The following is an 18,594-nucleotide window of genomic DNA, read 5'->3' on the forward strand; positions in this document are numbered from 1 at the left end:
AGTTTGCCAGTTCAATCCCCAGTCAGGGCACATGCCTGGGATGTGGGTTTCACCCCATCAGGAAGCTTATAGGAGGCAACCAACTGATGTTTCTCTCTCATATTGATGTTTGCCATTCTCTCTCTCCACCCTCCCACTCTTCTCTAAGATCAATAAATACATCCTCGGGTGAGGATTTAAAAAAGGAATAAATAAAAAACCTCCAATCTTTACCATCACACAGACAAGGGAGTTTTCTTTTTGAGAAAGACTCTTCCCAGGGATCCCTTCATGTCTCTGTTCCTCAGGCTATAGATGAAGGGGTTCAGCATGGGGCTCACCACAGTGTACATCATAGCCATGACTGTCTCCTTAACAGTAGAGTTATCCGCTGATGGGCATAAATAGAGACCAATAACTGTCCCATAGGATAGAGACACCACAGACAGGTGGGAGCCACAGGTGGAGAAGGCCTTGCATATGCCTCTAGCAGAAGGGACCTTGAGGATGGAGGACACAATTCGTGCATAGGACATGATGATGAATAGGAATGGGATGACAACAATGAGCCCTCCCATGATAAATATCATCAACTCATTAACTCCAGTGTCAGAGCAGGACAGCTTCAGCAGAGCAGACATGTCACAGAAAAAGTGGGGGATCTTGTTGTCAGCACAAAAACACAGTCTAGCCACAAGAAACGTGTGTAACAGGGCATTCACCGTGGTCAGGACCAAGGACAGCACCACCAGGGAAATACAGAGCCTGGGGCTCATGATGGTGGTGTAGTGCAGTGGGGAGCAGATGGCCACATAGCGGTCATAGGCCATGGCCACAAGCAGGAGGCTCTCCAGGTCTCCAAAAAACAGAAAGAAATACATCTGGGCCAAACAGCCTGCATAGGGGATGGATTGGACTTGACTCTGCATGTTCTGAAGCAACTTGGGCATTGTGACAGAGGAAAAGCAGAGGTCACAGAAAGACAAATTACTGAGAAAGAAATACATGGGTGTGTGGAGGCGAGAGTCCAGGTGAATAAGCACGATGATGATGAGGTTCCCCAGGATGGTGGTAAGATACATGACCAGGAACAGGGCATAGAACAGGTTTTGCTGCTCTGGCTCAACTGTCAGGCCCTGAAGGAGGAAGTATGTGATGATAGTTTGATTTCTTCCAGTCATGTTCTGTTTCCAGTGTCTTAAGAGAAAAATCACAGTGTCCATTAAAAATCTGAATAAAAATAAACACATTTCTGTGATATGTGGTCTGTTAGTTGCTCTTCAATAATTGGTTTTACTCATTATTTATAACAGTACTTTCTGTCACCACAAATATATCACTAAATCCAAGCCACCTTTCAGACTTATTTTCTCATTGTTTATTAATTAGCTTGTAACAATACTGACTCTTCCCACCCCTCTAAAACACTCTCATCTGTTATCTTCAGTGTGATCCCTTATACTGGGGATCCCTTATACAGGTTCTCCTTATACTTCCCTGAGAATTTATTCTCAGTAACTGTGACTGGTTTCTCTCTAACAGTATCATATATATTGGTGCTTCTTTGGGCTTTTTCTTAGACACTATTTTCTTATAATTTTCTGTGTCCAGCCCTAAAAAGCCTGCATATTCCCATGGTATCAATTACCATATACATTTATCTCATGGATGAAACTCCATTACTTTCAGAACTGTCCCATCAATTACTTAGTGATTATCCCCCCATGTAATATTATAAGCATCTTCAGCTCAACAGATGCCCACATGAAACTCATAATCTCACCCTGCCCCTCTCCCAATCCACTCCTCCAGTTTCTCTCATCTCAGTAAAAGAAACCCAGGCTCAAGTCATAACCCTTCTCTCTCCCCAGAGCAGGTGAGAACCCACTGCTATGTTTCCACAGCATCCTGTGCTTGTTCCCACAGTACCTAGTCCCATTGGGATTATTTGTTCATCACTCTCTTCCCTACTGGATTGTCAATTCCATGCAAGAAAGGCCGCAGCTGCAGCAAGACAAGCACCTGGCACAGTGCCTCCAAGTAGCTGATGTTTTGTGAACAATTATTGGCTGTATTTCAGGCTTAGACATGCATTCCTCCAACTGAAAGACAGAAAACTCCTGTTAAGTTACAATATCTACATCTACTAAATATTGTCAGAACAAGAACTTACTAGTTTTTGATGCTTTATTACATAATTCCTGGATGTAACCTCAGACTTCTAGAAAATACCACACTACTTCAACCACACTACTCTTTATCATGAATAGACAACCCAGTATATACATCCACACTGTCGCTCTCTGCTTGTGTGGATACCCACAGGATATGACGATATTGCTGTGAAAAATAAACCTGATGGGGAGGTTTGCTGATGAGGGGAGAAAAAGGAAGGAATAAAGATAAATTCTACCTTCTTCCTCTAGCTGTTCTCCAGATATCCATACCTCAGAGTGTGCCTCAGACCTGACGAAGAATGCTAAGGAGGAGCCCAAAGAGAGGTGGGAAGTTCCTTCCTTAAAGAAACATAACTGAGTCCAACTGCTGGGGTTTCCATCCTGTTGATGCTATTTAATTGAGCCATGTTAATAATTTTTTACATGTGGACATAATGGGTTGGATTTTCAGTAGAGAGAAGCATCAAATGAGGTTTCGCATACCTACTTTCTCAGAATTTTTCTCCCCTGGGAAGTAAGTGGGACCCATCTCCTAGTCAAGACTTTCACTAGGAATCACAAACCAGAGCCAGCTGCACTTGCATCAGACCCCAGCCCCAGATCAGGCTTATGGGCTTCAGCTGCTCAATTATGGATGCTTCATCTTAACCTGGTGAATCAGTAGTTGTCAGTCTGCACAAATTTTACATTTTGTAATGCAACTCTGCTGATCTGTGGGCAACATTTTGAGCAGTAAGAACATGCAACACGTTTTTAAAAAAAGATTACTGTACCCTCCCCCAATAAATGTAATCAGCCTCTCTGGAGAGGGACAGCCCATCCAAAATATTTGAAAGCTCCTCATGTAATTCAAACATATAGTCAAAGGTTAATCTGTATTGAATGCCTGCCTCACACAGATGCCTTTTGTTGAAATGATACAATCTCGAGACATACATTACCTAGTAATACTTATGAATGCTACCATTAAAAACTGGTGAACATCAGTCAAAATATTTCTAGAATGTGAAGAAATCTTGGGAAGCTGAGAGGTAGAGAAGAGGATTCTTATACCTGAAAAATTGTGCTGCAGAATAGCACATGAGATCCTCCGGTTGGAAGGACCCTAAAAGACTAGCTCATTTTTCTTCTACCCAACTTACCCAGTCTATCTGATGGTGATTCCAGGATCCTGGCCCGAGATTATGCTCCCTTTCATTCACTAAGGTGTGTGAAGGAACAACCACTGGAGTCATCACCTGTATCTATAACATCCCTTCTCACATCTCCAATTCTACACATTCTTGGGCCTAAGGGGCCCCGGATCCCAGAGGAGGCTAGATCCCGGAGGAACTCCTGGAAGACAAAGTCATTATCCAGGATTTCTCAGGACAAATGCTCTCAGAGTCCTTAGGCAGTGATTGATTAGTCACAGGTCACGCCTAACTATACTTTGGGGGGTGGGGTTGGAGAGAAGCTCATGTACAGATGCTTAAACACTGTCTACTTAATGGATGGTGGTCCTATGAGACTGGGGCCTACCTTTTGCAGGTGAAACAGGATGGTTGTAGAAGCCACAAAAGCAAGCATGGGCAAGACTGTGAATATCCTAAAATCACTTCAAGTGTAGTTTAGGCATTTAGCCTCTGGGCAACGAGAAGCCATCGGGGTACTACCATGAAAGATACATGTTGGAAATATTCCCAGGGTGGCAGAATCTCTCACTACAACTTAATTCCACATAAACACACCCAGGAGAGAGAAACCTGCAGCTAACAAGGATTTGACTTCTATGACCTAACCATATGCAGACATATGGAAAGGACAAGAATAAAAGACACAATCCCCCAGATCATGTTCAACCTTCCTCAGACCAAGATAGAAAAGAAACCCAGATTTGCATTTTATTAAGGTACATCTAGCTTCTTACCTCTCCAAGAAAACCGTAACATCACCCTGCCACCACCATTATCTCTACCTCTCTACAGATGTGTCAGAATAACTCCTAGTCTCCAGCTCCTCCTTACTCTGAAATTGAGCACAAGGCCATAGCTAACATTATGGCCTTCTTCCACACCCAGTTCTTGTTTCTTCATCACTTCAACTGGAGGGGGTTATTTACATTCAACCTTCATTCTTTGGGAGTCTGAATCCTCAGTGTTATTGCCTTTATTGAGTTGTTATAGTTTTCTATTTACTTTTACTAAGTGGTACCCCAAAGAATATCCTAGATAGCCAGCACAGTCTTTCCTCACTGTGTAGAGGAACCCAGTTTTCTATGGTAACTCCTTAATTTGCCTGTTGGTTCAGTACACAAAATGGCCAAGTGTCTGTCTCAGCGTCCAGCAGAACAGAACCATTGAGGCAAACCAGTCGTCCTCCCTTGGGAACTACATCAGGGCAGATAAAGTGCTTCTCAGATAAGGTCAAGTTAAAGGAGCTCATCATCACCAAGCCCTTATTATATGAAATGTTCAAGGGATTTATCTAAGAAAGACAAGATAAAAAATATGAACAGTGCAATGACAGCAAACTCACAATCATTAATAACCACACATAAAACAAAAACAAAAGCAAACTAAGCAAACAACTAGAACAGAACCACAGAAATGGAGATCACATGGAGGATTATCAACAGGGGACAGGGAGGAGGAGAGAGGGGGGAAAGGTACAGAGAATAAGTAGCATAGATGGCAGGTAGAAAATAGAAAGGGGGAGGTAAGAATAGTACAGGAAATGTAGAAGCCAAAGAACTTACACGTATGACTTGTGGACATGAACTAAAGGTGGGGAATGTGAGTGTGAGTGGGAGGGGGTGTGCAGGGCGGAGGGGAGTGAAGGGGGAAAATGGGACAAATGTAATAGCATAATGAATAAAATATATTTTAAAAAAGAAAAAATACTCCAATAGAATTTTTTGTTTATTTTTTAATTAAACTCATTGGGGTGACATTGGTTAATAAGATTGTATGGGTTTCAAGTGTACAGTTCTGTAATACACCATCCGTATATTGCATTGTGTGTGCACCACCCAAAGTCAAATCTTCTTCTATCATTGGATAAAGATGATGTGGGACATACATATGATGGACTACTACTCTGAAGAAGATGAAATATTGTCATTTTCAACGACAAGGATGGATCTTGAGAATATCGGGCTAAGCAAAATAAGTTGGAAATAGTGAAGAACCATATGATTTCACTCATACGTGGGATATAAAACTGCAAGTAACAAATGAACAAGACAGACAAACTCATAGACACAGACAACAGTATGCTGATTACCAGAAGAAAAAGGGGTAGAGAGTAGAAAAGGGTAAAGAGGTCAAATACATGGTGTCCAAGTGGATTATTTTCTTTTTTATGTATTTTTAAAATTTTTCTATTTTTAACTTTATTTTCATTGTTGACATTATTACAGATGTCCCCATTCCCCCCTGCCCTTTGCCCACCTCCACCCAGGCCCCATCCCCCCTTCCCTCTGGCCATCATCACACTGTTGTCTTTGTCTATGAATTATGCACATGTGTTCTTTGGCTGATCCCTTCACCTTCTTTCATCCAGTTCCCCCTCCCCTCTGACAGCTGTCAGTCTGTTCCATATATTCATTCATGCCTGTTTGTACATTTGACTTTATAGTAAACATAGTATTTTAAATCAATATGAAAATGATGTGCTATTCAAGAGATGGTATTGAAATAATTAGCTACCTATTTGAGAAGTAAAAATAATGTTAAACCTCAGTGTCTTGCAATCTACATAAAGGTAACTTCTAAATGGATCAAAAAAGTAAATATATAAGAGAGAATTACAAAAGGATACAAAAAATACTTAAAAACCTTAGCATACATGTTTTCTAGTTCCTTCCCCTTCTTCCCACCATCATTCCCCTCCCTACTGCCCTCTGGTCACTGGCAGTCTGTTTCATGTTTCCATGCTTGTAGTTCTATTTTGTTTGTTAGTTTATCTTGTTCATTAGACTCCTCTTAGAGGTGAGATCATATGGTATTTGTCTTTCACTGACTGGCTTACTACAGACATGGGCATCAGTAAAGTTGACTGGGAGCTGACTATGGGAGCAGGGGATGGGGTGGACGGAGGAGTGCAAAGGGTAAAAAATTGAGACAACTAATAGAATAACAATAAAATAGTTTTAAAATCTTTTCAAAAAGTTTTAAAAGTTAAAATCCTAGAAAAGCACATTGGCAGGGAAACCTCAGATATTTCATGCAGCAACATTTTTACTGATATGTCCCCTAGAGCAAGGAATATAAAGGAAAGAATGAACAAATGGGATCTCATCAAAATTAAAAGCTTCTGCATGGCTAAAGAAAACAGTATTAAGATAAAAAGAGAACCAACTGTATGGGAAAACATACTTACCAGTGATACCTCAGACAAAGGTTTAATCTCCAAAATATACAAAGAACTCACACGACCCCACTCTAAGAAGATAAGCAACCCAATTAAAAAATGGGCAAAGGACTTGAACAGACTCTTCTCCGAGGAGGACATACACAGGATCCAGAGACACATGAAAAGATGTTCAATATCACTAGGTATCAGAGAGATGCAAATTAAAACCACAATGAGATACCACTTTACACCAGTCAGAATGGCTATTGTAAAGAAAGAAACAAACAACAAGTGCTGGAGAGGCTGTGGAGAAAAGGGGACACTAGTGCACTGTTGGTGGAATTGCAGACTGGTATAGCCACTATGGATAAGAGCATAAAATTTTCTCAGAAAACTAAAAATAGATCTGCCTTTTGATTCAGCAATTTCACTGCTAGGAGCATATCCTAAGAACCCTGAAAAACCAATCCAAAAGAACCTATGCACACCAATGTTCATAGCAGCACAATTTACAATAGCCAAGAGATGGAAGCAACCTAGGTGCCCATCAGCAAATGAATGATGAATGGATCCAAAAACTATGGTACATTTACACAATGGAATACTACGCAGCAGAACGAAAGGATCTCCTACCCTTTGCAACAGCATGGATGGAAGTGGAAAGCATTATGCTGAATGAAATAAGCCAGGTGGTGAAAGACAAATACCATATGATCTCACCTTTAACAGGAACCTAGACAACAAAACAAACAAGCAAACAAAATATAACCAAAGATACTGAAATAGAAAACAGTTTGACAGGGACCATAGGGGAGAGGGGAGAAAATTTTAGGGGGAAAAGGGGAAGGATTCACAGGAACAAGTATAAAGGACACAAGGACAACAACTAAGGGGGGGTGGAAAGGGGAGGGAGGTGGGGAGCACTTGGGGGGGTGTCCTGGGATGGGAGTGAAAGACAGAAAACTGTACTTGAACAATAATTAAATTAAAAAATTAATAAAAAACAGACAAAAAGAAAAAGTGTTAAAAAAGCATAAAATTAAATTCTAAGTGTGTTTTTTCCCAAATGCTTCCCAGTGGTTCCAGTACCACTTACTAAATAGCTTTTCTTCCCCACTGATTTCATATGTTACCTTTATCACTAAGTTCTCTATATACTTGAGTCTATTTTTCTATTTAAATTGGTCTAGTAACCTGCCTATTCATTAGCCAATACCATACTGTATGTGAATAAATATGCTTTCAAAAAACATGCTGGTTTTAAAATATGTCTGCCATTTCTTTGGCACTCTTTTCTTCAAATGGTGGAGGCTAATTCCCCTCTTCCTGTATGTGGGCCATACATAATGATTCACTGTAGTATAGTGATGTGACTTCCAAGGCTGGGTCATAAAATGGACAGCTTCCACCTGGATACCTCAGTATTAGATTTCTCACTCTAGGGAAAGCCAGCTACCATGTCATGAGGACACTCAGGCAGCCCTTTGTAAAGGCCTGCCTTGAAGAAACAGGCCACCTCTCAACAAAAAGCGTCCATTTGGCAGTCATTTGCACGAGCCACCTTGAAGTGTGTTCCTAGCCAAGTTACTCCTGAAATCCTGGCCCACTGACAGTGTGAGAGATAATAAATGCTTATTGTTTTAAGCCACTAATTTGGGGGTGGGGGATAATTGGCTATGTAGAAATAGATAATATATTAAAAGTTTTATGAGGCTGAGGAGAGGAAAATGTCAGTGGAGTAGGATGGAGCAACTCCAGTTCTCGTACCCCTGGGAGAAAATCCTGGCAGATTTACTGAAGAACAGCGCAATCAATTCCCCAACCAACAATTCCCCAGCATTTATGAAAATAAGAGACCAGAGATAGTGACAGACCAGACAGCTACAGGTCGTTGGGGTCTCAGGGACAGGAGTAAGGACGGAGGCAGCCAGGCCGGCGGCAGCCATTGGCCAGCGTGTAAAGACCTCAGAGCCACGGCTGCCGGAGCCATCGGAGCCCAGAAGCTTCCTTCTGTCTGTGCCCAGCGACAGGGTCCTCTGACACGGAGAACTCATCAGGAGCCCGGGAACCCTGAGTAAAGTCAAGGGCAGCGGCGGCGGTGGCGGCGGTGGTGGCGGCGGCGGCTGGACGGCAGCCATTGGCTGGCGCGTAAAGACCTTGGAGCCGTGGCTGCCACAGTGGTCGGGGCCCAGAGGCCAATGCCTGTGACCAGCAACAGGGGTGTCTGCCACAGAGGACTCATCAGGAGCCTAGCACCTGTGAGTAAAGACAAAAGCAGCAGCGGCAGGGCCGGCTGCCCTCGGGAGGGCTGGCTGCCCTAGGGTGCCAGGCACCCCAGAGTAGTCAAAAGCAGCAGCGGCGGGACCAGCAGCCATTGGCGCGTAAAGACCTCGGATCTGCTGCTGCCGCAGCTTCCAGGGCCCAGAGGCCAAAACCTGCGACCAGCGACAGGGGTGTCTGCTACAAAGGACTCACTGGGAGCCCAGCACCTGTGAGTAAAGAGAAAAGCGGCAGCGGCAGCAGCAGGGCCGGCTGCCCTCCACCAGCCCGAAACGCCTCGGAGCCGCTGCTGCCGCCGCGTTAGGGGTGTAGAGGCTTCTTCCATCTGCAGCCAGTGCCATGGAGGACTCATAGGGAGCCCAGCACCTAGTGGAGCATTGGGCTGGCCGCGGGGTCTTTGGAAGAGCTGGTTCCTCCCCTCATCATTTAGGCGGGGCTGGGTGGCAGAGACCTGTCTGCCTAGGTGTGCAGGGAGGGTGGCAAGGACAGGGGGCCATGTTCAGTTGTGATCTGTGTGGTCGCCAGCCCACCAGCCTGCCAGCCCAGGAAATTTGAGAGGAGCATTGTTCTAACCAGTCAGGTTGGGGATTGGGCTGGGCTGAGAGGCACGCTTTCTGGAGAAGTTTTTACTGGAAAGTGGACTGAGGTGTTCTCCCGTGAAGGCAGCTTGACTTGCTTCTCACCCAGCCACAGGACTGGGAAGGACCAGTACCAGATCCCGTGGGACCCAGGCAGACTGTCGGGTGGGCAGGCGCCCACACCCCAGTCTGGTAGCCTGGCTGGCGGGCAGGTGTGTGCCTGGGCCTACAACCCAGCCCACAGAGGGTCCTGCCAGAACCAGAAAAACCGAATTGGACAGTTTGAAACCAACAAGGAAGGAGGTTTTTAGGTTTTTGTTTTGTTTTGTTTTGTTTTTTACTTTTTTAAAAAACTTTTTTCAGTAATCGTATATTTTTTTAAATTTTATTCTTGCTGTATCTTTCAGTACTCTGTTCCTCTCCTTTCCTTTTTCCTGTTTTAGTCCTTTCTTCCTTTCATCCCAAACTTATCGCTTTTTCCTCCCTTCTCCTGCCCTTTTTTTAAACGTTTGGTTGTTTGTTTGTTGCTTTCTATAGAACTGTAAATACTTCACAACACATCTCTCAGGTCTTAGCCCACTTTACAGGTTCCTGAATTCTATTACTGTAGTGATTAACTCTACTTGCTCACATGCTATGTCTATTTACTATTCTTTACTCTCACCTGACCTCAAAATCTGACCACCTGCAACCTCACTGCTTTCTAGATACAACTCACAAGCCTCCATCCCAAACAAGAGACTGATCTTTGGTCTATCCTTTCCTAGAGGTGGCAAATTGGGTTGAAGATTACAGTTAACACTATATAGAGCCTAAAGATCTTCTATCTCTTCTCTGCCAGCTGTGACTGTAAATATCATAAAGTACTCTCCTGCTGTCATAAACCTTTTGCCTCCCCCTCCAGGTGATCACACACACACAAAGAAAGGAGTAGGTGGAAGCGGAGAATATCAAGATACCTGCAGGTGACTGCACCACTGAATATCACAGGTATTCTACGACAGAAGTTCACACCATAAACCTAGGGAGTCAGAACAGATCAATGTAAGAAGCTGAAGCTAACAAGAAGAGTCTGATAAGCAATGGGAAGACAAAGACACAATGCCCAAATGAAAGAAAAGGTGGAAGTCTCAGAAATAATGTCAGATGAAAGAGAGGCAAGTAAGCTATCAGATACTGAATTCAAAGCACTAGTTATCAGGAAATTCAAAGAGCTCACAATGAGCTACCAGAAACTAGAGGGGAGCTACAATGAGCTCTCTGCAAGCTATATGAACATGAAAAAGGAAATAGAAACTATCAGCGAAGGACAAGAAGAAATGAAGAATACAATTATGGAACTGAAGAACACAGTAGAAGGAATGAAAAGCAGGACCGATGAGGCAGAAGATCGGATCAGTGAGTTGGAGGACGCAGAACAAAGAATCTCCCAGAAAGAGCAAGAAAGGAAAAAGAGGCTCAAAAAGAATGAAGAGGTACTAAGAGAAATGCAAGATAATATGAAACATAATAATATCCGAATAATAGGAATACCAGAAGGAGAAGAAGAAGAACAAGGGAGAGAAAACCTATTTGAAAGAGTAATGATGGAAAATTTTCCTAATTTGATGAGAGAAAAAGTAACACGAATCCAGGAATCAGAGAGAGTCCCATTCAAGAGGAACCCAAAGAGGCCCACTTCAAGGCACATCATCATTAAACTGGCAAAATTCCAAGACAAAGAGAGAATCTTAAAGGCAGCAAGGGAGAAAAAGGAAGTAACATACAAGGGAGCTCCAATAAGGTTAGCTACTGACTTCTCAATGGAAACAGTCCAAGCAAGAAGAGAATGGCAAGAAATATTCCAAGTAATGAGAAACAGAGGTCTACAGCCAAGGCAACTTTACCCAGCAAGGCTCTCAATCAAGATAGAAGGCCAAATAAAAAGCTTCCAAGACAAAAGGAGTCTAAAAGAATATGCCTCCACCAAACCACCTCTAGAAGAATTACTAAAAGGGCTCCTTTAAGGAAAGGAAGGAAAAGAGAGAGACAGAGAGGAACTGTGGTACAAAAATGGCAGTGAATAAGTACCTTTCAATAATAACCTTAAAGACTTTAGAAGGTGGCAGCGGAGTAGGACAAAGGATTTTGTTTCCCTTCACGCGCCGGAGAAAAAACGGGCTGCTCTGCAGAGGAGCACAGTGAACACCTAACAGGGACCCAGCATATAGGAAGGCAGGACCCCAGAAAGTATAGTGGACAATGAATTACCAGAGGTTGAGGAGAGGAGATGGACTGCAGATCAACAAGGTACGAGGGAACAGCACAGAGGCTGCAGGCCCGCTGCTGGGCCGCGCCAGGTCCGTGGCTCGGTCGCCCTGGTCTCTAAGAGCCGAGGGTGGGCAACAACAACTCAGGGAAAGAACTAGTCACCGGCGCCCTCTCTAACCAGCAGGGCACAGATTGGAAAACACCAGGAGAGATCGGTTTGCCTGTAGTGGCAGAGAGAGGAGTGGGCATTGGGAAGCAAACCAGGGAGCTCTGATAACCGGTGGAGTCAGGCTGTGGTTGCCGGTTTGCCGAACTGAGCGGCCCTGGCATTCCCAGTAGCCTGAGCCAGCATTCCCACAGTCTCGGGGAGCTTCGGGATACTGGCAGTGCCCCTGGAAGAGCGCCAGTCACCAGCTCCCTCCCTACCGAGCTGGGCACAGACTGAGAAGCACTGGGAGTCCGATTGTGGTTACTGGCTTGGAGATCTAGGAGTTGCCGTGCATTCCAGGTGGTGCGAATTCCCGATAGCAGGGGACTCGAGCCGGAGCTCCCACAGTCTCGGAGAGCTGTGGACTACTGACAGGCTGAGTAGCACCAGGAGTCAGGCTGTTATTGCCGGCTTGGGGAACTGAGAACGCGGGACTTGAACCTGGGTTCCCACAGCCTCAGGGGGCTGGGGGCTACTGGCAGGGCCCCTGAAAGAGCGCCAGCTCCATCCCTACCCAGCTCCATCCCTACCCAGCTGGGCTCAGACTGAGAAGCACCGGGAGTCAGGCTGTGGCTGCCAACTTGGAAGAATTGTGAGTCGCCCTGTGTGTGCAGCCACAGCACTGGGAAAGGTCCAAGCCCAAGCCTGTGAGACCAGGAAAGCCAGGCTGGGAGTGCGCGCCCTCATGCCAGGTCAGGGCTGGGAAGCCTGGGGAAAATCCTGCTCTCAGCGGGGCACGGGAGAGCGGCGCCAGTCTGGATCTTGGGAGGGCACTGGCAAGACCAGCTAAGTTCACCAAGAGGAGAGAAAGGCCACACTAATAGCCCCTCAGATTGCTGCAGCTAGGGAGACCAGAGGAAAAGGTTTGACCAGCTGGAAACCAACAAGAGGAGTAGGTGAAAGTGGAGAACACCAAGATACCTGCAGGAGACTGCACCACTGAATCTCACAGGCATCCTACCACAGAAGTTCACACCATAAACACAGGGAACCAGACCAGATCACTTTAAGAAGCTGAGGCCAACAAGAAAAGCAACACAAACAATGGGAAGACAAAGAAACAATCCCCAAATAAAAGAAAAGGAGGAAGTCTCAGAAAGAATGTTAGATGAAAGAGAAGCAAGACAAATATCAGATATTGAATTCATAGCACTGGTTATCAGGAAATTCAAAGAGCTTAAAACGAGCTACCAGAAACTACAGGGGAGCTACAATAAACTCTCTGCAAACTATACCAACATGAAAAAGGAAATAGAAACCATCAGTAAAGGCCAAGAGGAAATGAAGAATACAATTTCTGAACTGAAGAACACAGTAGAAGGTATGAAAAATAGAATAGATATGGTGGAAGATCGCATAAGTGAGATAGAAGACAGGATAGAAAGAATCTCCCAGACAGACCAAATAATGGAAAAGAGAATCAGAAAAAATGAGGAGAATTTAAGAGAAATGCAAAACAACATGAAACGTAATAATACCCGAATAATAGGAATACCAGAAGGAGAGGAAGAAGAACAAGGGATAGGAAATCTACTTGAAAAAGTAATAACAGAAATTTTCCTAAGTTGAGGAGAGAGAAAGTCACATGGATTTAGGAATCACAGAGAGTCCCAACCAGGTGGAACCCAAAGACACCTACTGCAAGACACATCATCATTAAAATGGCAAACCTCCAAGACAAAGAGAAAATCCTAAAGGCAGCAAGGGAGAAAAAGGAAGTAACATACAAGGGAGTCCCAATAAGGTTGGCTACTGACTTCTCAATGGAAACACTCCAAGCAAGAAGAGAATGGCAAGAAATATTCCAAGTAATGAGAAACAGAGGCCTACAACCAAGGCTACTGTACCCAGCAAGGCTCTCAATCAAGATAGAAGGCCAAATAAAGAGCTTCCAAGACAAAAGAAGTCTAAAAGAATATGCCTCCACCAAACCACCTCTACAGGAATTACTACAAGGGCTGCCTTAGGAAAGGAAGGAAAAGAGAGAGATAGAGAGGACAACAGGTACACAAATGGCAATGAATAAGTACCTTTCACAAATAAGCTTAAACGCAAATGGATTAAATGCACCAATTAAAAGACATAGAAGAGCTGAATGGTGAAAAAAAGCATGACCCACACATATGCTGCCTACAAGAGACACACCTTACGTCAAAAGACCACCATAGACTAAAAGTGAAAGGATGCAAACAAATTTTCCAGGCAATTGGTCAAAAAAAAAAAAAAGGCTAGGGTAGCAATCCTCATATCAGACAAAATAGACTTCAATAAAAGGGCCATAAAGCGAGACCCAGAAGGTTACTTCATAATACTCAGGGAGAGAATCCACCAAGAAGACATTAACATCGTAAATATATATGCACCCAACATAGGAGCACCCAAATATATAAAGAAAATTCTGGAGGACCTCAAGAAAGATATTGACAGCAACACAATTATAGTAGGGGATTTTAACATCCCACTGTCTAAAATGGACACATCTTCCAAACAAAATATCAACAAAGATATTGCAGCATTAAATGACATCCTAGATGAAATGGACCTAATTGATATATATAGAACCCTCCACCCCAAAGAAGCTAAATACACATTCTTTTCAAATACACATGGAAGATTTTCAAAGATAGACCACTAGATAGGACACAAAACAAGTCTCAATAAATTCAGGAAAATAGAAATCACACCAAGCATTTTCTCTGACCACAAGGAACTGAAATTGGAAACCAACCCCACAGGAAAAAAAACCAAAACACCCAAAAGCATGTAGAGTGAATGGTATGCTATTAAACAACAAATGGTCAAGATTGAAATTAGGGAAGAAGTCAGAAAGCTTCTGGAAACAAATGAAAATGAACTCACAACAACCCAAAACCTATGGGATACAGTGAAGGCAGTCCTGAGAGGGGAGTTCATAGTAATACAGGCTTACCTAAAGAAGATAGAAATATATCAAACAAACAACCTAACCCGAGGCCTGCAAGAACTGGAGGAACAACAACAAAGACAGCCCAGAGCAAGTAGAAGGAAGGAAATAACCAAGATCAGAGCAGAATTGAATAACATAGAGACTAAAAGCACAATTCTAAGAATCAATGAATCCAGGAGTTGGTATTTTTAATAAAATGTTTTTATTTAATTCTTCTTCAAGTACAGGTTTCTGTCTTATATTCCCAACCCTGCCCACCCCCCACCCCATGCTCCCCGCCTCACTCCCATTTCTGCCCCCCACCCTTAGTTATTGTCCATGTGTCCTTTATACTTGTTCATGTGAGTCCATTCCCTTTTCCCCTATGGTTCTCTCCCCTCTCCCCTCTCGACCCTGTCAGCCTGTTCCATATTTGAGTGTCATTGGTCATATTTTGCTTGCTTGTTTGTTTTGTTGTTTAGATTCCTTTTAACGGCGATATCATATGGTATTTGTTTTTCACCACCTGGCTTATATTGCTCAGCATAATGCTTTCCAGTACCATCCATGATGTTGCAAAGGGTAGGAGTTCCTTCTTCCTTTCTGCAGCATAGAATTCCATTGTGTAAATGTACCATAGCTTTTTGATCCAGTCATTTACCGATGAGCATCTAGGTTGCTTCCAACTCTTGGCTATCGTGAATTGTGCTGCTATGAACATCGGGGTGCACAGGTTCTTTTGGACTGGTGTTTCAGGGTTCTTAGGATATACTCCCAAGAGTGGAATTGCTGGGTCAAAAGGTACGTTCATTTTTAGTTTTCTTAGAAAATGCCATGCTATTTTCCATAGTGGTTCTACCAGTCTGCAATCCCACCAACAGTGAACTAGGGTCCCCTTTTCCCCACAACCTCTCTTGCACTTGTTGTTTGTTTCTTTGTTTATCATAGCCATTCAGACTGGAGTAAGTGGTATCTCATTGTGGTTTTAATTTGCATCTCTCTGATAGCTAGTGATATTGAGCATAGCCAATATCCCTGTTGGATAGCCAACAGGGACACAGCAGATAGGAAGGTAGGACTCCAGAAAGTGTAGCAGACACTGAATGACCAGAGGTTGAAGAGAGGAGACGACCCCCAGGTTCAACAAGGTATGAGGGAACAGCACAGAGGCTGCAGGCCCTTTGCCAGGTCGCGCCAGGGCCCAGGCAGGTCTTTCTTGGTCTCTGGGAGTCGAGGGCAGGCAAAACCGAACCTGGGAGAGAGCCAGTCATCAGCACCCTCCCTATCCAGCAGGGCACAGATTGGAAAACACCAGGAGAGATCGGTTTGTCTGTAGTGGCAGAGAGAAAAGTGGGCATTAGGAAGCAAGTCAGAGAGCTCTGTTAACCTGTGGACCCAGGCTGTGGTTGCTGGCTTGGGAATACTGACAGTTGCTCGTGTGTTCCGTGCAGCATGGGGTCTGAGCTGGATCTGCCACAGTCTCTAGGAGCCTGGGCTGCTAGCAAGTCCCATGGAAGAGAGCCAGTCATCAGCTCCCTCCATACCCAGCCGGCGCACACTGAAAATCACTGGGAGTCAGGCCATGGTTGCTGACTTGGGAGAATTGTGAGTTGCCCTGTGAGTTCTGCCATAGCACTGGGAAAGGTCCACGCCCAGGCCTGTGAGACCAGGAAAGCCTGGCTGGGAGCACATGCCCTCATGCCAGGCCAGGACTGGGAATCCTGGGGGAAAATCTACTCTCAGAGCAGCGCCATCTGGATCTTGGGAGGGCACAGGCGAGACCAGTTGAGTTCAGCGAAAAGCGAGGAAGGCCAAACTAATAGTCCCTCAGGCTGCTGCAGCTAGTGAGACCAGAAGAAAAGGTTTGACCAGCTGGAAACTAACAAGAGGAGTAGGTGAAAGTGGAGAACACCAAGATACCTGCAGGAGACTGCACCACTGAATTTCACGGGTATCCTACCACAGAAGTTCACACCATAAACCCAGGGAAACAGAACAGATCCATTTAAGAAGCTGGTGCCAACAAGAAGGGATCACAAACAATGAAAAGACAAGGAAACAATACCTGAATGAAAGAAAAAGAGAAAGTCTCAGAAAGAATGTTAGATGAAACAGAGGCAAGTCAACTATCAGATATTGAATTCAAAGCACTACTTATCAGGAAATTCAAAGAGCTTACAATGAGCTACCAGAAACTACAGGGGAGATACAATGAACTCTCCGCAAATTGTACCATCATGAAAATGGAAATAGAAACTATCAGCAAAGGCCAAGAGGAAATGAAGACTACAATTTCTGAACTGAAGAACACAGTAGAAAATCTGAAAAGTAGGATCGATGAGGTGGAAGACTGAATAAGTGAGATAGAGGACAGGGTAGAAAGAATCTCCCAGATGGACCAAGTAATAGAAGAGAGAATCAGAAAGAATGATGAGGGTTTAAGAGAAATGCAAGATAATATGAAACGTAATAATATCCGAATAATAGGGATACCAGAAGGAGAGGAAGAAGAACAAGGGATAGAAAACCTATTTGAAAGAGTAATGATGGAAAATTTTCCTAATTTGATGAGAGAAAAAGTTACACGAATCCAGGAATCACAGAGAGTCCCATTCAAGAGGAACCCAAAGAGGCCCACTTCAAGACACATCATCATTAAAATGGCAAAATTTCAAGACAAAGAGAGAATCCTAAAGGCAGCAAGGGAGAAAAAGGAAGTAACATACAAGGGAGCCCCAATAAGGTTAGCTACTGACTTCTCAATGGAAACACTCCAAGCAAGAAGAGAATGGCAAGAAATATTTCAAGTAATGAGAACCAGAGGCCTACAACCAAGGCTACTTTACCCAGCAAGGCTCTCAATCAAGATAGAAGGCCAAATAAAGAGCTTCCAAGACAAAAGAAGTCTAAAAGAATATNAATTATATTAAAAAAATAAAAAATAAAAAAAATATATAAAAAAAACAAAAAGACCCCACCAATCCCAAAGAACCTATGCTCCTCAATGTTCATAGCAGCACAATTTACAATAGCCAAGAGATGGAAGCAACCTAGGTGCCCATCAGTAAATCAATGGATCAAAGAACTATGGTACATATACACAATGGAAGTGTATCAGCAGAGAGAAAGAAGGAGCTTCTACTTTTTGCAACATCATCGATGAAACTGGAAAGCATTATGCTGAGTGAAATAAGCCAGGTGTTGAAGGACAAATACCATATGATCTCACCTTTGACAGGAAGCTAAACAACAAAATGAACAAGCAGGCAAAATATAACCAAAGACACTGAAATAGAGAACAGGCTGACAGTGACCAGGGAGGAGAGGGGAGGGAATTTCAGCGGAAATAGGGGAGGGATTTAGAGGGAGAAATATAAAGGATACATGGACAACAACTGAGAAGGGTGGAAATGCGAGGGAGGAGGGAGCACGGCTGTGGGATGGTATGGGAGTAATAGACAGAAAACTGTACTTGAAAAATAATAAAATAAAAAAATTGGAAAAAAAGTTTTAGGATACACAATAGCTTTATTATATATGATATATAAAATATATCATATATAGTTTCATAATATATAATATACAAAAGTTTTATTATATGTTATAAAATCTTTATAATAAAGAGTATAATGAATTTGTGGTCTATTGTTCCTTTTTTTAGTTTTCTTGACAATTCTCATTTTTTTACATAACCTTTAGTATCAGCTTGGTGGTGTGTGTGCATGTATACAGAGAAAGAAAAATTACACGCTACAAATTAGAGAAAAATCAACATCTTTATTTTCCTATCCAAGAAAATGATTGGTCCAAGTCTTCTTTTTAACATTTCATTAGTATTTTAAGGTTTCATTCACATATTTTCTCTATTTATCATTTAGCCTT

The 18,594-nt window shown here is 43.3% G+C and overlaps 1 protein-coding gene across 1 annotated transcript; it reads right to left on the bottom strand.

The window, feature by feature from the left end:
• Window positions 1-208: 208 nt before the first annotated feature.
• On the bottom strand, window positions 209-1,201 carry LOC118995684 (olfactory receptor-like protein DTMT). The gene has a single exon (XM_037058803.1). It carries the CDS (start codon window positions 1,158-1,160, stop codon window positions 216-218), a length of 945 nt encoding a protein of 314 aa, XP_036914698.1. The 5' UTR covers window positions 1,161-1,201; the 3' UTR covers window positions 209-215.
• Between the last annotated feature and the right edge of the window lie 17,393 nt (window positions 1,202-18,594).

This window comes from Sturnira hondurensis, unplaced genomic scaffold (assembly GCF_014824575.4).
Source record: "Sturnira hondurensis isolate 20B ecotype Veracruz unplaced genomic scaffold, ASM1482457v3 Scaffold0010276, whole genome shotgun sequence".
NCBI lineage: Eukaryota > Metazoa > Chordata > Mammalia > Chiroptera > Phyllostomidae > Sturnira > Sturnira hondurensis.